We start from the raw sequence: 19,538 nt of genomic DNA, 5'->3' as shown, positions 1-19,538 counted from the left end.
CTCACTGCTTAGAGGCTTTTTTCTTCCTTCCTTCCTAATTTTCAATCACGTGGTTAAATTGCTGGTTTAATTGTGCTTCAAAGAAGAGACGGTTAAGGACATGAGACTGTCTGGAATAGAAGTGGTCCAAAGAGTTTTTTCAGTGAGAACTACTGCTTGACTGATTTCCCATCAAGTTGGGACAAAGGGCAGAATGTAGAGATGAGCATAAGAAATATTGATTTTTAAAAATATATGACAGGCCTATTTAGTTTAGGATAGTAATTAGGTTACTTGTTCTATTAACCAACCAAAGACCAGTTAAACAAAAACACTTGGACTCTAAAAGTCTTTAGGAAATAACCTCATCTGGTACTCTGGTTTCCATGTTGTCATGAACATTATGAAACTGTCTTATCTGGAAGGCTCCCTACTGATAATTCTTTTTTTATTGCTCCCTATAAATTCTAATCTTTGGATTTTTTGTGGTATTGAGACACAGTGGTTAGGTTCCAAGATGCTGGTGGACTTTTCATGTGCTCATTCGCTTTGCTTTCCGGGAACCAGAGTTGGCTCTGAGTCATGCTGCCTCTGATTTATCTCGGATCCAGCTTGTGGAGCTCTGACTCAGCCGCGCTTCAGGCCCGACTGCCCAGCTCGTCTTCTGAGGAATGGAGGGCGAGGCCAGGACGAGTGTCCTGACACATTTTTCCCTTTTTCCCCTTGCACCCTCAGGATCTGAAGAGAACCTCATTACCGACAGCAGGCAGGTGCGCCTTGCCACGGGGCTGTTCCCCGTCGTCAGCCTCCTGAACCATTCCTGCAGCCCCAATACCAGTGTGTCCTTCATTAGCACCGTCGCCACCGTTCGGGCATCTCAGCAGATTAGAAAAGGGCAGGAGATTCTCCACTGCTATGGTGAGCCCTCCATCCTCTCTCCTGTCCATCTTTCTCCAGCAGAAAAGGACGGGGTGCATTTGCCTGAGCAAGTCACAGGGCAGATGCCTCACCTTTGCAGAGTCTGCATCCTGGCAGAGGCAGTGCATACTTACGGGGAAGAAAAGCCTCCTCACTAGGCCCTGTTGTGTCTGCACTATCGTGTAGACACTCCCTGCTCGATCCCTGTAAATGTCCTATTCTGAAAATAGGCCAGGAACAACTTCTTGGTTTCTTTTTCTTCCTGTCCCCGCAACTTAGAAGCCTGTTTCTCTATCTAGTTCCACAAATGTTTGAGTGAAAGGTACCTGTCGCATGATGAGTGATTGACCAGACCCTCCGCTAAGCTGAAGTTTTTTAAGTAGTGCTTGATGCTCTTTTGCTTTAAATATTGGCCAAGCGTGGTGTCTCTGCAGGGCCCCACGAGAGCAGGATGGGTGTTGCCGAGAGGCGCCAGAAGCTGAGGTCTCAGTATTTCTTTGACTGCAACTGTCCCCCTTGTGAACGTGAGAAGCAGAGACCCTCGCAGGGGCCCAGGTGGGAAGCCTTCTGTTGTCACCGTTGCGGAGCACTCCTGCAGGTGAATCTCTTTCTCCCTTCCCTTCTCTTTGCTTTTCCTGGCGGTCAGTTATCCAGCCTTAAGGCCTTAAATCTTTAGGAGGAAGCCGTTGGGACTTAGAGGTGCTGATAGCAGTACTCCCTCTTCCCTTTTGCCCATCTTCCCCGCACATTGATTACCCCCCTGCAGGAACCACAGGGAAAGGTTGGATTTAGTGATCTCTTTCTTGCAAAGAACAGAAAATCCCGCCTAAACTGATTTGGGGTTCAGGGAGACCGGGAATTTATTTGCTCAAGTAAATCACTAAGAATTCCCAGGGTAGGGGTACTTCAAATACAACATGATCCAGGGGCTCAGATAATGTCACCAAGACCTAATTTTTCTTTCTACCTCCCTCAGCTCCATTTTCTGTATCATGTAGCCCAACCTCAGACAGACTTCCCTCTTGTGGTGACCAGATGGCTGCTAGCAGCTCCAGCATCAGATCCCCCCGGTCCAGAAGGATAAAAACATATGTACTCTAACAGAGATCTGGGCAAAAATCTTATTGTGTTTTATCAACCTGATACCTGCGTCTGGAGGAAAATCAGACTCACAGTTTCCCCCCAGCCATTTGGGCCAGATCGGAGCCACATGCTCCCCACTCAGCCCCCAGGCCCTGACTTCAGGAGGGTGGGAAAGGATCCTCCGGAGAAGTCAGGTTGCTCTTGCCAAATGGGGCCACAGATTCTGGCATCTGAAAAACAGCAAATGTCTTAGAACCGTAAGTAGAACATGGAGCTGGTTGTGTTGGAAAGCTGAAGTCACAAGCCCGAGGACAAATGTGGGGAGGCCTCACCCAGCACCTTTTTTCTATTTGCTTCCTTATGGCTTTTTCATAACCACTAGAAATGTGTCTGTCATCCAGAGTCCCAGCCCCAGAGAGAAATAAGAGAGGGGCTATCAAGATGGAAAGAAATTGTGGTCTGTACCAGTTTAATTTGGTTGCAAAAAGTAAATCTCAAGCAGGGATCGGCTCCTGCTTTCATTGCAATTGCCGCCATCAAACCAAATTCAGTCTGCCCTTGGTCATGGTGTGTTACTGCAGGAGTCTTTCCCCCAGTAGGGTCGGAAGCTCTGGAACAGTCCTGTAATGTAAGCACATGCAGTGTCGCTAGCAGACTCTGGTACAGGAATAAAGACAAAACTGACTTCCACAGGGAGGTGACGTTCTGAGCTGTGGCAGCACATCTTGTACGGAATCAGTCAGCAGAGATCACCTAGTCTCTCAGCTACAGGACCTTCAGCAGCAGGTGGGGATGGCCCGGAAGCTTCTCAGAAATGGCGAACTAGGTGAGACTGGCTCCCTGCTTTGGTCCTCCAGCCCCTTCCCTTTTATTCATTTTGAGATCACCTTGAATTCAGGGATACTCAGTGAAGACTGAAGAATTGAATTTAATTATCCCCATGCCAGCCACAAGATGGCTATGTAGACCAATGAGACCAAACCCTTACCAGCTCAGTTTGCATGGTGTCCTTGAAAAAGGGCCAGCTGATTTAAGCTGTTGTTCTCTTAGGCATCAGAGAGTTAGTTAAAGACTAACGGGTTATCTCTGACATCCGTGATCTTTGTGCATATCCAGAAGTTCAGTGGCATTTAGTTTAATTCGAGGGCCTCGTGACCTAATTTCCTAGAGAAATTGTTCTGCCCTCATCAGAGCATCATCTCTCTTCTAAAGAGCAGTGGGGGGAGTTCCCTGGTGGTCCAGTGGTTAAGAATCCGCCTTCCAATGCAGGGGAGGCAAGTTTGATCCCTGGTCAGGGAACTAAGATCCCACATGCCGCGGGGCAACTAAGCCTGTGCACCACAACTACTGAGCCCACGCACCACAACTAGAGAGCCCACGTGCCGCAGCTACAGAACCCAAGCACTCTGGAGCCCGTGCGCCACAACTAGAGAGCCCGAGCGCCACAACTACTGAGCCCATGCTCTGGAGCCCGCACACCACAACAAAAGATCCCACGTGTGGCAACTAAGACCTGAGGCAGCCAAAAATAAATAAATAAATAAATATTTTAAAAAATAAAGATAAAGGGCAGTGGGGCATGTGCCCAATGGGTGTAAGTATCCTACTTTTTCCAGAAAGGGAGTGATGGAACCCCTCATTGCCTTCGAAAACTCTGCCTTAGAGCTTGACATCGTGGGAATTTATTTACCCTATTTTTATGAAAGTTGACCTTTAGCTTAGATTTCTGAGTCGAGAGAAATAATGACCATAAATGGAATGTAGTCATTCCACTTCAAACTGAAGTTGGAAACCCACAGTAAATGAGGGGAGGCCTCACCCAGCACCTTTTGCTATTGAAAGAGAAAACATAAGAGAACAGCTTTATTGGAACAAAAACTGTGGGTTGATCACAAGCCAAGGAGACAAAGTGGGGTTTCCACATTCAGCCCAGCCCATAGAGAATTTAAGGGCTGGGTTCTCATTTCTAAGACGGGGTTTGTGTCTGTAACGAGGCCACTTTCCTTTGAATTGATAGAGCGAGCCATTCAGCTGTTGTTGGGATGCCAGCATGATGCTGAGAGCTTCCTGTTGGCGGAACACAGCGTGGTGGGAGAAATCGAGGATGACCTGGCCCAGGCCTATGCTGCCTTAGGTAAGGTGTGTGTCTTCACCTTCCGCTCCAAGGAGTGAGCCTGCCTTGTGTGTTTGGTCATGATCTTAGCCTCTTCTGGTTGGTTCTCTCTTAGTCTTTTGGCTGAGGCTGCTCTCACTTCCATTTAGCTTTCCTTACCCTGAAAATGTTCATCCACAGTTGACTGTGGTTCTTTTCTGGAACCAGATTTTCCTTTCTTTGCAGGGGACTGGGAGAAGTCAGCCACCCATCTACAGAAGAGTCTCCGAGTGGTGGAGGTTCGCCACGGGCCATCCAGTGTTGAGATGGGCCATGAACTCTTCAAACTGGCCCAAATCTTCTTCAATGGGTAAGTCTTTCTCTTGCTTCCTAGCACTTCACCGGGCCACATACTGTTCTTTTATTAGGCTCTTCTGTGTATTCCTTTTTTTTCTACAGTGCTTTTAAGCATGTTGACACGTCTTTATTTTCCCTTTAGGAGAGATTCTTCCTTCTGTTCTGCTGACAGACTTGAAACTTTAGAATTTCCTCCTGAGAGATATGGGGAAGCTCTTAGCTCTGAAGGGAGTTTCCCAGGGAGAACTTGCCCAGGCCCCCGCCCCCCAACCCGCCACCGCCAAGTCATAGCGGTTCTTCTCAGTCCCCTCCCCCGCCCCGCCCCCCCCGCCAGGCAGTTATTCACACCTCCCCCCCTCAGCACTCATTCTCAGCACCCTCAGCTCCAGGGCCTCTTCCTTCCCCCTGGTCCTATTCCTTTTAAAGCAGCTGTAATCAACCACGAGTCATCAGGCTCCCCAGGGGACATCTGGCAACGTCTGGAGACATTTTTGATTGTCATGACTCAGGGTGGAGGACAGTGCACGGGACAGCCCCGCACACACACAGCTAAGAAGCATCTGGCCCCAGATGTCAATAGTGTCAAGGTTGAGAAACCCAGCTTTAAAGGTTCAAAGGAAAGAACAGTAGGGTTGATGAGTTGATGCCTCACCCGCTTTTGTAACTGAGATCACTAGGAGGCCCTAATGTCAGTATTTCTAGATGGAATATGTCCAACCTTGGTAAAGCTGCTGTGTGGTAAAGTGTTTGAAGCTCGGTCCTAGGATTATGAGGTGGGTGGACCTGATACCCAAGACATAGAAGCAGTCCACCCCGTCAGAGAGAGGGAAAGGGCTGCAGAGTCAGGCCATAGGCGGACTCCGTGACTCTAAGGCAGAGACTCCTGAGTAAACCTTGGGGTAAATATCAGATTAGTGCTTTGAGATCTGCCTGTTTCTCAGAATCCTGGAATCTTTATACCTTTTTTTCATAACTTTCATCTCAAACTCTGCCTTTCAGTGTGTTTCTGAGAGTCTTATCTGCCCTTGTAGATTGTAAGATCCTTGAAGACAAAAAAGATCTACTTTACATTCTCCACAGGGTACGAGTAGGCCCTCAGTTAATGTTTGCCTGATTGAATGGGTGGATTCACTCCTATTACCTCCTTCGGTTCAGGTTTGCAATACCCGAAGCTCTGAACACAATACAACAGGCAGAAAAGGTTCTGCTGGTGCACTATGGCCCTTGGAATGATGAGATCCAGGAGCTACAAAAGATGAAATCCTGTTTGTTGGACTTGCCGCCCATCCCTGTGGGACCCAACGAATAGGGTCCCAAGGAGGCCTTGACCAACAGGAAAGGAGCCCGTGTGGGAGGAGTTAAAGAGGGTCTGTTGCTGCTGAGCTGTCGCCAAACAATACAGGACTTGCCCGACAATCACAAGCCTAGTGTATGAGGGGAGGGGAGGGCTTAGAAAGCTTTGCAGTTGGAGACGTGCTCACCTGTTTTGATGCATGTTTCTTGAAGTAGTTAACTGCTCTGCAACAAAAACTCCCGGTTCCCAGAAAAAACTTAAAACTGGTATCTGGAGAGCCTAAGCCCTTTAAAAGGATTTTAGCTGATCTGCAGGCATCTGGATGTTAGCCTGGGGTTTTGGCTAGACGCCACCTCACTAAATGATGATAGTCTGTTTCCCTGGAACATTCCTATGGTTTCTAGTAGTAATGAAATGTTGTGTACCACTCCATTGGGAACTTAAACTCTTAATAGTTGTATTGTAATTGAAAAATAATTATAAGCAAGAAATTAGTGAGGCTTCTTACCTCTGGAGATATAGTTTCATTTATGGTACCTAGCTTCCTTGAATCCTTTGTTAAAACCGGTGGAGTATAAATTGTGAATAGAGAAATAAATATGGGGCCATTTTATTGTTGGGCAATTTCTTCCTAGGATGGCAACTCTAAATTTGTTTTCTACCAGTTTTCGAGTCCTTATTCTCTGGTTTTCATTCTATACTCTGGGCAGACTCACTGACCAAACACTAATAAAATCAAGCTTGTAGCAATGACTTTATAACACATTGTTTCTGAGTTCTGTTTATTAGCAAGCCTGAAAAGAGACCGCTTTTTTCTACCTCCCCAAGCAGGCAAATGAAATACAGACTGCATAATTACTGAGAAGGAAAAAAAAAAAACAACTTCAGAAGATGTTGAGGGTGCGGGCATTGCTCACACTTAAGAGACAAAAAGTAGGAATGATAGCCGTTGTCTACCTGGATGTATAGCAATAGTCTAAACCCCATCCCGGTCAGAAGGCCGGGAGACTCTGGGTCTGAACCCTGGGTGCTCTATCACCACTGGGGACCAAGTGGTTCAGATGAGTTGGTGGAAAAGAATACACGCTGCTTTGAGAGCTTGCCCACCCCAGCCATGCCCAAGAAGTGCCCAGTGGTTGCCCCGGCATTATAATCAGGAACTGAATAGCCCTGAAGCTGCCTGGCAGTAGCTTTTCAGGAAGCTGAGTGTTCAGAACATGGTTCACACTCAAATATTTGAATGAAGGGCAGGCAGAATCGCATTTATCTTCCTTTCTACTAACTCACTTCGGCAAGGGCTGTGGCCAATGAGATGTTTTGGTAGAGCTAACTCTTTCAAGAAGAAAAATTTAGTCTTGTGACCAATTCTGTAGTTCTTTTCCAGACACTTGGCATGTTTCATGTTCCTGAAAAAGGAGGATCTGTTGTACTTTGTAAAATAGGCCCCCTTCATTAAAAAGAATATGTGTAGAATTTTCCATAGCAGACCTCATTTTATGTGAGCTTGAGAGCTTTCTTTAAATGCTCTATAAAATAAAGAATTATTTCCTGAAGTTACAAACTTCCTCCCTTATCTGTCTGCATGTTATCCTGTGTTGTCAGGTGACATTAGCTTGACTGGGGGATATCCGTGCTTGCATTAAAACCTAAAGTCTGGTGTATTTAAGAGCATGGTCCACTGATTGTGGAGACAGGAAATCCCTTCCCAGGGGGATTAATGTCCTAGTCTGTAAACCCCACAGAGCAGAGAATCAATCCCGACATCATACAATGCAAACAACTACAGTTCTTATCTCACCTGGTGACTTTCTGCAGAGTTTAGTTAGACCCAGGCTATAAATACGGGACCAGCAAATTCCTAAAGGGTTATTTATCTTCATATTAAATTTAACATAGCTCAAAATAGGAGGAACAGGATAACAAAAGTTAAGGATAAAGCACTTTTATTGCAAAGTATACATTGAAACATAGGGGCAGCCTTTGTGTAATATATAATCTGCCATCCCTCTAGCGTTGTCTTCTTCTGGGGTATTTGAACATTAAATTGGAGTATTAAGTGCCCCTGGGGTCCAGAATTTTGCCTATGAAGAGAAGGGCCCCTGTGTCTGTGTCCCTCAGTACAAAGATGAAAGGTTGGTTAAGGTGATAATCCAGGGAGAAGGTGAGGTGGGCAGGCTGGAGCCCTGGGCTGGGGGTGGTACCCGCCCCATCTTCATTCCACTCAAAGCCAGTGCGATGTTCCACTTGAGTAAGTTTGATGGGTTTTCCCGTGATCTTGCTAAAGTCTGGTGAATCAAACAAGGACTGCAACTCTGCAGAGATTGAGAGAGATTTCCGTTAAAACCTTTGCCTCATCAACACCCTGAGGAAGAGGACAGTCCTGATTCTTAAATTCTGATTCTCAAGAAGGCAAGCAAGCCGGGAGTGGAACACCACTTTTGACCTTCTGTGAGGTATGTAGAGCTCTGGGCTGGTTAAGGGTTAAGTGACTTGCCCAGGAGCACACAGCAAGTGAGGTTAAGATTAGAAACCAGGTCAACAGACCTATCTTGAGAGGCAGTGTTCTGAGTTGCTGTTATAGGACGTATGCTCTTGGGGCTGAGGAATGAGTCTGATAAGGAAGGCAGTTCAGTCTTCCCCTCCAGCACTATTAGAATTAAGGAATCATCCCTGGCCTCGGTACAATGCCATGGAGCCTTTGCGTACTGCTTAGCAAGGGGGAAGGCTCAGAGACTCGACCCCACCCACCCCAGGGGCAAAGAGGTCTTGAAGAAACATACTCAACTCCTGCACGGACTTTGTGAGTTCGCCTTCGTAACTCAGCTTCAGCTTGGGGATGGTCAGGACCGCTTGAACAGTCTTCAGTTCTCGGTCTATGTCATGAATGAACTCAGAGGTGAGGCTCTCTTCTATAATGGTCAAGTTCTGGGTCACTTTCAGAGGCAGGAAGAAAATGATACTCATGCTCCCGGTCAAGGGCAGCTGGGCAATCTGAAACAACAGGGAGGAAGCACATGCGTTAGTCCTTTGGAGCCCAGGAGCCTAGAGATAGACACACACCCCCAAGCCGCCTTCTCCTCTCCTGTAACCAGGCCCGGCCACGCTCTCCCAGCCCCTCATCTATGTAACAGTTGTCCCTCTAAGCTATTGCTTTCCGGCAGCAAGATGTCTACTGATGTTTCTTCAAAGAGTAGGCCGTTGTCTTTTCTTACCTGGGCCTAATACCAACTGAAGTTATCTGCTGAAAGAATTTTCTCCTGTGGTTCTAAAGAGCTAGAATTGAATTCCAGGTCTGTGTTTTCTCCCAAGGTTTGTCTGCCAACAGTTACTGATCATCTGTTATGTACAGAGCCCTGGACCGGAAATGGGGACGCCGGGCAGAGCACACAGAAGCAGCAATACAATGGGCCTTTGAGCAGAGGTCCTTAACCTCAGGTCCCCAGGACAGATGGCATCAGAGGTCCCAAGAGCCCTTAAAATCATCTACAGAAATGCATACGTGGCATTTCTCTCCAGTGCTTCAGGTGTTTTGTCCGATTTCCAAAGAAAAAAGTTAAGAACTACTGACTTCGAATTTTCAAAAGTCAGGTATGAAAGACTTAGAATGCCAGCAGTTTGGAGTTTGTGACAGTTTTTGAAAGTTTAACTTTGACTTCTAGAAATATAAGTTCTCCCAAAAAAAAAAAGAGAAAAAGAAGGAAAGAAAAGACAAGAATTAACACCAGCATTTGAGTGCCCAATCTTTTTTTAAAATTTTTTAATTTCATGCTTATTATTAGTTCCCCAAACCCACATCCCCTGCATTGGAAGCGCAGAGTCTTAACCGCTGGACCACCAGGGAAGTCCCTTGAGTGTCCAGTCTTGAGGGCCCATTTCACATTACCTTATCAACCCTTACAGGAAACCCTGAGTGAGAGGATAAGTTTAGATAACTATGCCCCTTTATTTTGAGGAAAAAAGGCTCAGAGAAACTATTAACTTACTGAAAGTCACACAGCAGGTAAAATTTAGACAGCTGTCAGATCTCAAAAGTCATTCTATTCCCACTACACCATCCAGCCTGTCCCCGCACCCACTACTCGCCCTTCCCCTACAGACCTTGCAGTTGAGATCAGAATCCAAGCCGTAGCGTAAAATGGCCTTAGGGTCTGACATCATGGGGACTTTCACGGTCCTCTCCTCATCCAAGTGGAAATCATCTAGGGAAGTCTTTCTGGAGTCAAACTTTGTTACCCACTGCCCTGGAATGAAACAAATGGAGTGCCCTGAGCCCCAGGAGACCAGAAAGGCATTGGGACCGTGCTGGGGCCAAAGCATATTGCTGAAAATTGCCTGGTTACAGGAATCTCAGTCGTCAGAGGCCCTGACACATCAGGGAATAGCTCTGTCTCAGAATGTGCAGTCTGGACCACAAAATTTCTAGGGTCCTGAATACCTTCCATACGTAAACTCAGGAGGAAATAGGTAGATTGTCGGGTTTATTCAAGTTCTGTGATAGCCTAGGAGAAAGGTAAACTGGTGTACACTTCTACAGCGTTGTGTCCGGAAGACAATACAGGGAGGCCAGAGCTGGAAGGGACCTCGACATCATGTCATCAACCCTCTCATAGCTGAAAAAGCCCGGAACCCCAGAGAGGTGAAGTGATTGCCAGCGCTCACACAGCAAGCCGACAGTTTAATGTGGCCTTTAACATGCTGGTCTGTAACGGCTTCTTTCATGTCCTGGAGCTCAGTGCTTCAGGAAGGACTTTACTCTAGGAGTTTAGGGGTCCACTCTCAACACTGCCCGATAGACATTTTAAGGGGAGGCTGCCCAAAATCCCACCCAAGGCTCATATGAATAGGGCTGGCCTCACACTGGGCCCGTGGAATAGACTTGGGCACATCAACACAGCCTAGAAGAATGTTGTTAGAAAACTAACAACGGTTTATCAACTACCTGCTGTGTGCCCCGGCTAGGGTCCATGTGAAGATGGGAGATGGGGGAGGGGGAAGGGGAAGCTGGGATGAAGTGAGAGAGTGGCATGGACATATATACACTACCAAATGTAAAATAGCTAGTGGGAAGCAGCTGCATAGCACAGGGAGATCAGCTCGGTGCTTTGTGACCACCTAGAGGGGTGGGATAGGGAGGGTGGGAGGGAGGGAGACGCAAGAGGGAGGAGATATTGGGGATATATATATATGTATGGCTGATTCACTTTGTTGTAAGGCAGAGACTAGCACACCATTGTGAAGCAATTATACTCCAATAAAGATGTTAAAAAATTTTAAAAAAGATGGGAGACGACACAGACAGAGTGTCCCTGAAGTCAGTGTATCATCCCCAAGTGAGAGACGAGAAAACAGGCCCAAAAAGGCTATGAAGCTTGTGCAGGGCTCTCCAGCCAGTACAGGCAGAGCTGGGCCTGGACCCTCACCTGGCTCCAGCCAGAAATCTACCAGTGCCTGCCCCAAACAGGTGCAAGAGTGGGAGTGCCCCCTTATCTCTGCTAGTCTTTCTCCACGGCCCCTTACACTTTGTAGGCACTTATCCAATGTTTGCCTTGGGTTTGATGACAAGCAAGCAGTCCTCAGGCAGGTGCCTCTCCTGGGTCCTCCTCTGCCGCCTTTGACTTCCCCTCTTTCCTGGCCCCACCTGACACTCATTGTCTACCCTTGGCCAAAAGCCAAGTGGAGAAGCCCTCACCCTTGAAGTAAGCCACACCAAGAAGGAGAATGCTGATTCCGCTGGGCATTTCCCTCGTGGACCTAGCGATTTTCCCTTTCATCCGGGCCTGCACCCAGTTGTTAATCTCCTGAAGGTCCAAGTGATTGTTGCCGGTCAAGATTCTGGGCCTGGTCCCATACGACTTTTCCAGGGGTGCGACAAAGCTGGCTTTTATCCGCAGCTCTGCGAAGAGACGGGGCAGAGGTTAGTGTGCTCTGAGAGCTAACCCAGCATCCTCTCTGAGAGGTTCTGGTTGACCCTCAGCAGGCCCTGACTTCCTGCCTGGCATCCTCCCGGGACGCGCCAGGACTCTGTGCCAGCTTCCCCAGGCACTGGACGGGGAACAACAGATCTCACTCATTACTGTTTCTCTTCACACTACTGCCCTCGCCCGACCCTCCCACTGCCTCCCTCAGCTCATTTCCTCTTTCCGATCCTCTCTGGGCTCACAGGGCCCCTTCCTGCCCACCAGGGCCAGGCCTGGCCGGGGCAGACGTGCTCTGGTGTTTAGAAGGAAACCCCCATGTGCAGCACAGAGCCCCACGCGCCTCAGGCAGCCCGGGCAACTCACTCCTCTCAAAGACGATCCGGGAAGCGCTCTTGAGGTTCTTCTCCGGGGCGGTGACAGAGGCAAGGAGTCCCTTATAGGTACTGTGAATGTCTGGCTTGCTGATCAGGTCATAGTAGAGAGCCCGGTGAATGCTGGCTTCTGTCCGCTGCTCCGCTCCTGCCAGAGGGATGGGCGTGTGAACCTCTGTAACTGCCCACTGGGGCCCAAGTCAGGCCAGCTCCTGGGACGGGGAAGGGACACCGCACCCTAAGTCTTCTTGTCTGCTGGTACTGGAGACATTCTAGGTGGAAAGGAATTTGAAGGCAATGGAGGAAAAATAGATTTTCCTGAAGGTAGGCTAAAGGCATCAGGCCTAGAGAGATATAAGGGTGGGAGTGAGGATTCAAGTCCCCGTGCCTCTCCCATCACAACACTTACCAGACTGTTCTGCAGTTTCCTGTTTATTCGTTTCCCCCGTGAGCTCAGCTGTGTGACCCGAGCGAGGGCACAGACCGTGCCTGTTTGAGTGCAGTTATGTCCCCAGAACCTAGCCACACTGGCGAGGCTGGCACATAGGAGAAGCTCGCTTAAGGAATGTCAGTAAGTGGTCCCGAGGCCACACACCCGTGTCAGCAGTGCTCTGCTCCCCTGAGCTCCCACTCCGCACACGCCGGGACCCCCAGGCCCAGCCTCTCGGCCCTCTTCACCCTCCCCGAGTGAAGTGTCTCCAGGGCTTAGAGTCAGATATGTGCAGAGGCCGGGGGGCAGCTCTAGGATCCAGGGCTTTCTGCATCCAGGAACTCACCCAGCGAAAGGGCAGAGAGCGCCGTGGCCACGCTGAGTGGAGACAGGAGCACGTTAGCAGCGGGGCTCTCCCTGGATCTCACGCGGTACAAGTCGTAGCCAAAGTTGGAGACGACGGCCGCCAGCTTGTTCACAGGGACCTTGAAGAAGGGATCCTCCTCCTCCACTGGCACCCCCGTGGTCTCGGGGGCCAGGGAGCCCTGCATTTGAGCACAAGGACCATTGCAGATGAGCACGGGATGACTGGTCTCATCGCTTTGTGTGGGACTGTCCTTCTGGTCCCTGAGGGCTGTCCTGCCTGAGGATGGTACGCTTAGCCTAACGGAATGAGTCTGTGCCCCCTGCTCCTGTAGGGGCGCTCTGCTGGGGAGAGGTTAGCTGGCCAGCTTTAAGCACCAGTGACCTGTGAGCCTCAGGCCTGTAACACATTAAAAATAAATAAATAAAAGGAGAGGAGTCCCCCTTCCCAAGAAATTCTGCTCGCAGGCCAGACAGGCTCCCTGTCTGCTTACCCTTGCTCACGGCTCCTGGGTCTCCACCTGGACCCTCCTATCAAACCCTTCCTGTCTTTCATGGCCCTGATTAGATATCACCCCCTCCACCACAGACCTTCCCTGATGGCCCCAATCTGAAGGCACCTTTTGGTTCTCTGACCATTTTTTCAGAGTCAACTACCACCTCTGTATTAACCACCTACCATGTGCCAGCCTCTGTGCTAGTTCTTTTTATTTGACTTAACTTCATTTCATTCTAGTCAATGTAGATGATACCACCAAAGACTACTATCTCAAAACACTGAGTTCCTTGAAAGCCAGAACTGAGTCTTTCATATTTCCACTCATCCCCAGCACCTACAGAGTAGGTGTTCAGTAGATAAAAAATAAGTGACTGTCTGTGATGGCCCTGTAAGGATATTTTTAATCCCATTTTATAGATAAGAAAACAGACTCAAGTAACAGTGACTTGTCTAAGATGATAAAGCTAGTGAGAGGTTGAACCAGAATTCAAACTCGGAACTCAAGACAAAGTCTAGGGGCTTCCCTGGTGGCGCAGTGGTTGAGAATCCGCCTGCCAACGCAGGGGACACAGGTTCGAGCCCTGGTCCGGGAAGACCCCACATGCCGCAGAGCAACTAAGCCCATGCGCCACAACTACTGAGCCTGCTCTGTAGAGCCCATGAGCCACAACTACTGAAGCCTGCGTGCCACAACTACTGAAGCCCCCGCGCCTAGAGCCCGTGCTCCACAACAAGAGAAGCCACCAAATGAGAAGACCGCACACTGCAACGAAGAGTAGCCCCCGCTCACCCCAACTAGAGAAATCCTGCACACATCAATGAAAACCCAACACGACCAAAAATTAATTAATTAATTAATTTTAATTTTTTTTAAAAAGACAAGGGACTGGTCCAGAAGTGCCCTGGTCCCTTGTGTGACAGTCACTCCCCACGCCCACTGTCACATAGCATAGGCTTCTCAGCATCTGCCTTTGCAACCCGACTGTGCTCTCTCTGGACAGGAAAGAGGCCTTTCCACACTCTTACACCTCTGCTGCACCCTGGTCAGGACTGGAACAAATATCCAAGGCCACCACCCACTCAGTGAGACCCACAAGTAATGGAAGGTAAGGAGAAAAGGTCTTCACTGAAGGGACAGCCCTGGACTTGTTAGAGCGCTTTTGCCTTTCACCTTGTTGGATCTTACGTTTGTCCCCACTCTGTTCTGTGAAAGGCAGGGTGAGACACTATGTTTTGCTGATGGAAAAACCAAGGCCCTGTCTGGACAGAAAGGCCAGAGCCTGGCCTGCAACCTGGGTGTTGTCCTGTCTCCCATGCTGCCTACTGAGGGGGGGCTGGAATTGCTGATGCCCCCCCAGGCCCCCACCACACACACCCCGCCTCTGACCTCCTCCAGGCTGGTGTTCTGGCAGCTGCCGTACCCGAGGAGGGCTCCAGTCCAGAGGAGTAGCACAAACGCCTGCATCCTGGGGCCTGCAAGAAAGCAAAAGAGGTGGCAGGCTGCTTCCCTCACCCACCACCCTGCAACACCCGGCCACCCTGGGCAGGTAGCAGGGCCTTGGCAGGGCTAGGCACCTTCCCTCCAGCCTCCCCAGGCTGGAAGTGGACCCTCAGCTTGCTGATCCCTCCCTCTCAGCACCACAGGTCCCCAGACCTCCCCCTGCCTCACAGCCCACAGTCCTATGGCGAGCTTGTGCTTTCATCCATTGTCTGTGCCAGGAGACCCACCTTTGAGCATATACCTCCAGGGTAGTGAAGACCCAGCAGTGGGCTCCTCTGTGTGGCCATGGGCTTTTCCCTGCGGGCACACTGAACAGCTCTTGATATAGGATTTGGGTCAATGTCTAGTAAAAGCATGGGGGCAGAACCTAGGTCTCAGATGTAGAATCACAGAATATAGAGAATGGGGGCATCCGGTCCCGCCCCTGCTACCCCCAAGTTCTCAAACTCTCTCCTTGAATTCCTCTGCCCTGGAACCTGTGGCCTCATAAGCAACTCGTTCCCTTCTTGGACAGTTCTGTGTCAAAAGCTCTTACTCTCATGGTTAGGAGTGCTGGGTCTAGTGTCAGAAAGCCTGGGTTCAAATCTCAATTCTGTGTCTTCTTTGTGCGGCTTGCGGGATCTTAGTTCCCCGACAAGGGATCAAACCCCGGGCCCCAGCAGTGAAAGTGCTGAGTCCTAACCACTGGACCGCCAGGGAATTCCCCTCAATTCTGTGTCTTAATACCTCTCTAAATCCCAGTGTCTTCTCTTGTAAAATGGAAATCAAATAGTACTTACCTATTGTGATAAGAATTAAATTAGATGATGCCTTCATAGCACTTAGAAAGCGACACCAGAGACAGGTGAGTTCTCCAATGATCCCTGAGCCAAAATGTGTCTCCCTACTCCTGGAACCCCAGGGCCCCCCTTCTCTCTGGGGGAAGCCAGGTCCTCTTCCCCCTGCTAGCTCGGATCTAGCTCTGAAACCTCCAAGAATTCTTTCCTTCAGGTTAAGTAACCCCACTTCTTAGTAAGACCACCCAAGTCCCTTTACCTCCTGAGCAGTAGCCTCTTTGGACAGGACTCTGGTCTGACCCCTGGACCACAAGGGAAAAGGGAACTCTGGGTCTAGGGCTCCCCCATCCCTTGCCCTCCTACATTCATTGCCTCTATGAGCTCACCCCTGGAATCAGGATGTGGAGGTGGGAGGGGATGCAGGCAGCTGGGGGTGTTCATAAATAAGATCTTCTGAGAGGCCTTCTGGTTAGAAAGTGGGACAAGGTCTCAGCAACCAGGACCTCTGCTCTCCCTCCATCCATACTGCCATGTCAAGAACTTATCATCTGGGCTTCCCTGGTGGCGCAGTGGTTGAGAATCTGTCTGCCAAGGCAGGGGACACAGGTTTGAGCCCTGGTCCGGGAAGATCCCACATGCTGCAGAGCAACTAAGCGCGTGCACCACAACTACTGAGCCTGCCCTCTAGAGCCCGCGAGCTACAACTACTGAAGCCCGCGTGCCTAGAGCCCGTGCTCCGCAACAAGAGAAGCCACCGCAATGAGAAGCCTGCGCACCGCAATGAAGAGTAGCCCCCACTCGCCGCAACTAGAGAAAGCCCGCGTGCAGCAAGGAAGACCCAACGCAGCAGCCAAAAATAAATAAATAAATAAACAAATTTATAAAAAAAAAAAGAACTTATCATCTGTCTTCCCTGCCCCTCCCCTCCCCTGCAACACAAATACACCAGTGTGTGCACAAACACACACAGGCCAAGGGTCTCAAGCTCCTTCTTCCTTTCATATGCCCATACACACACACACACACACACACACACACACACACACACACACACATGCTTTCCTGACTTCTCAGAACAAATAGGAAAATTAAGAGTGCAGTGTGTGATTTTTGGTCAGAGTCCTTAAAATTAAGTCTAATAAGCCACTGGACAACATTGTAGAGCATGAAAGGCTGCAAAAGAAAAGATGGCCTCTGAGTTTGCTCGGCTTACGGCTGGACGGCCAGTGGGCCCCAGCCCAGCTTTTTCTCTAAACCCTGATCTTGAGCATGTCTCACAGTAAGTTCCACAGACCCTTGTGTTCCCAGCCAGCTGCTCTTCCCCACGGCTGCCCCTGCCACTCAGGGAGAAATCTTCCATTGAGACAACGGGAAAAGCTTTCTGCAGTGCAAGATAGAGCCCTTAAGGCCATCCAGGCTCACAGCTGCTTTCTCCACCCGGCCAGCCCCACCCAGAGCTGGCAGGGGCCTTCCCTGCCTGAGCCTCAGCAGACTGGTTTAGCGGAGACTGGAAATTCAGTGCGGTGCAGGGCTAGAGCGAAAGCTGTTAGCTCTAGTTCCTGGGCCAGGGTAGGGAACTGAGATAGGAGGGAGGAGGTGGGAGATGTCATCCTGGCATGGTGTTTAAGGAAACCAAGTTCAAGTGCACTTGAAGATGGATCTTCTCTGTAGGAGTCCCTACAGAGTCTGAGCCCAAACCTCGGGTCATGTGATCACTGTCACCACGTGAGTGGACTGAGGACTAAAGATGAGGTGAGCCACCCTGGCTGGGAAAGGCACCTGGGTCCACAGCTGGCCCAGAGCCAGTCTCCAAGACGCATAGTATTAATGGCCCCTCCTTGAATCCTCCACCTCAAGCCCTGGGGATGAGGGAAGTGGAGAGATGATTGAAAACCCCCTGCAAGGGCAATGAGAGGGTAGAGAGTAAGGGTCTGCACGGGGGCCCCCTCTGAGCACACTCGGTGTCCTATCCAAGATGACTGTTACGTGGGCTTGTCCAGGCCTCCATCGCCTGGCCAGGGGCACAGGGACAATGGTGCCATCCTGTCCAAAGGGCAGTGTCCAAGCCAGATTCCTGTCCTACCAGGCGGGGGAGGGCAGGGGGAGGAGGTAGATATCCTCCCAGTTGGGCCAAACTCAGGCCTGCCTTCCTGCCACATTGCCCAAATCAAGAAACACAAGGAACTGATTTTGTGATCTTGCCTTCAAGCTGGGAGGATAAATTTGAGCCAGTACATGTGTTTCAGATTAAACCCAGCTGGGAGACGAACACCATCCCTCCTCCTCCTCCCAGGACCGCACAGCCTCCAAGCCACATGGCAGTGGACCTCATGGGCAGTGCAGGGAAGGGCACCACCCTCTGCCCTGGCTCTGGGAGGGAGATTCCGAGGGGTCCCTCCAGGCCCACCCCACCGTGGTGACCCCGTCAGTGCGCAGGCAACTTTTTTTCTGAAGTTTTGGAACCTGAATGAGCGGGGCCAGGGCACCCATGAGTTTCACCTGCCCACACCTCAGAAGGACCAGCCTTAGGGACAGAAGTGCCTGGCCCGCTTCCCCTCCCTCCCCTCAGCCTGAGGGCTGAACTCTTGGTGGACCCGCCTGGGCCAGACAATGATGGGGTTTCTGGGAAGCCTGAAGTTTTTCTTTGGCCCAGACCCGCTCCTTGCTGTGGCTTGTCCCAGGGAGCACCAAGGGTGCGGGCAGCCCTTCTCTCCAGCTCCGGCAGCTGAGCCCCCAAATCCCATACACCGGCTGGGCTAAATAGCGGTCATTGTTGGTGAGAGGCCAAAACCCCACTGGTCGCCCAGCTTTTACTGGCAGCTGATTTGGCCAAAGAAAAAGGTTGGGCACTGTATAGAAGGACCCAGCTGTCCTCCATCCCAGCCCTGCCCGGAAGCCTCCCCGCAGGCCAGCTGCTTGGCAGTGTCGGGAAGTTACCTTTGAAATCAACAGCAGTTGATTTTGAAAAGGCAGCGGGGAGCTGAGCCCAAGCCATGGCCCGGCTGCAGGATGGGCTGCTTCCCTGGCTGCCCCAGTGGAGGTACAGCTCCCCCCCAGCCTCCTTCCCCCAAGGCTGCAGAGCCCCCTGAAGTGATGCTCAGACCTGACCCAGCAGCCAAGCTCTCTGCTTCTTCCCCGCCACCCACCCCCTCCATTGTTTCCCACCCATTTCATTCAGGAGTCTTTCCAGCCTCTTCTCCTAGTGGTTCAGTAGGGTTGGGGGATAAGTGGGTTCTGACCCCCAACTCCCTCTGCCCTCTCTAACCGACTCACCCTGGTGCCCAAGCTGCAGGAACTACTGTCTCCCCACCTCCTCTCCCTGACACCCCTCTTTTCTGCTCCCTGAAGTACCGCTGCTTCACCCCCGTCCGCCCAGCCCAGAGGAGCCTCCCGTCTTCCCCAGACACACATGCAGACCAGACAGGGGGCTCTTTACCTGTGAGTGCGCTGCAGCTCCGCGCCTAGCCTAGGTCTGCACACTGAGGGGGCTTCTGTAAGCACCAGAGCTTTTTCTGCTGCCTCCTAATCCAGCGTCCAGCAGGCTTCAGATTACAGCTACTCCTTTCTTAAAGCGACCTGCACTCAATTTGGAGTCTGTGATTGCATCATTGTCCGGTGTTAACTTTAACCCACTGCTGCCCTTCCACCACACACCCCCAGACAGACACATTCACACACCCTACTGCTCCAGCAGACCTCCTTCGGGGTCCTGGCCTTCCCACCCAACAGGACAGCCTGGCCAGCCTGGGTGGGAGCCAGGACTGAGGAAGAGTCTGGCAGGAGGAGGCCCAGGAGGAGGCCGGAATAGAGGAAACAGTGGCCCAGAGCTGGGACTCTGGGTTTTTCCTGGTCCTTGGTTCTGGTACTCGGATTTGGGGCAAGACATCACTCATGGCTCCTACCTTTCCTCAGCTGGAAAATGAGGGGTTGGTACTGGGATGTCTGTGTGCTTTTTCA

The 19,538-nt window shown here is 50.5% G+C and overlaps 2 protein-coding genes across 10 annotated transcripts in view; one reads left to right on the top strand and one right to left on the bottom strand.

Annotated features, from left to right (window-relative positions):
• SMYD4 (SET and MYND domain containing 4) overlaps positions 1–9,812 on the top strand; it is a 35,682-nt gene extending 25,870 nt beyond the window's left edge. For 2 of the 9 annotated variants that reach the window (XM_082370579.1, XM_082370580.1), the window contains exons 6-11: positions 715–897; positions 1,332–1,495; positions 2,674–2,806; positions 3,998–4,114; positions 4,319–4,442; positions 4,572–5,576. In XM_082370579.1, the coding sequence (XP_082226705.1) occupies positions 715–897; positions 1,332–1,495; positions 2,674–2,806; positions 3,998–4,114; positions 4,319–4,442; positions 4,572–5,073 (1,223 nt within the window). In that variant the 3' untranslated portion in view covers positions 5,074–5,576. The other 7 variants (XM_082370585.1, XM_082370582.1, XM_082370581.1 and 4 more) reach the window with 7 other exon arrangements.
• On the bottom strand, positions 7,650–19,230 carry SERPINF1 (serpin family F member 1). The gene is made up of 8 exons (XM_082370737.1): positions 19,018–19,230; positions 14,692–14,777; positions 12,789–12,987; positions 12,005–12,160; positions 11,413–11,616; positions 9,822–9,964; positions 8,504–8,714; positions 7,650–8,035 (listed from the first exon to the last, which is right to left on the bottom strand). The coding sequence occupies exons 2-8, from the start codon at positions 14,767–14,769 to the stop codon at positions 7,776–7,778; spliced, it is 1,251 nt and encodes a 416-aa protein (XP_082226863.1). The 5' UTR covers positions 14,770–14,777; positions 19,018–19,230; the 3' UTR covers positions 7,650–7,775.
• Positions 19,231–19,538: the final 308 nt, after the last annotated feature.

This window comes from Balaenoptera borealis, assembly GCF_965194805.1.
Source record: "Balaenoptera borealis genome assembly, chromosome: 20".
Lineage (NCBI taxonomy): Eukaryota > Metazoa > Chordata > Mammalia > Artiodactyla > Balaenopteridae > Balaenoptera > Balaenoptera borealis.
This window is presented reverse-complemented; position numbering and strand designations above follow the sequence as displayed.

Coding starts and splice junctions, on each gene's coding strand:
- SERPINF1 (XM_082370737.1), bottom strand. CDS start 14,769: ATGCAGGCGTTTGTGCTACTCCTCTGGACTGGAGCCCTCCTCGGGTAC. Junction 9,965..11,412: donor TGGTGTGGCTTACTTCAAGG/GTGAGGGCTTCT, acceptor GTTTCATTCCAG/GGCAGTGGGTAACAAAGTTT. Junction 8,036..8,503: donor AAAGTCCGTGCAGGAGTTGA/GTATGTTTCTTC, acceptor CAATCTCTGCAG/AGTTGCAGTCCTTGTTTGAT.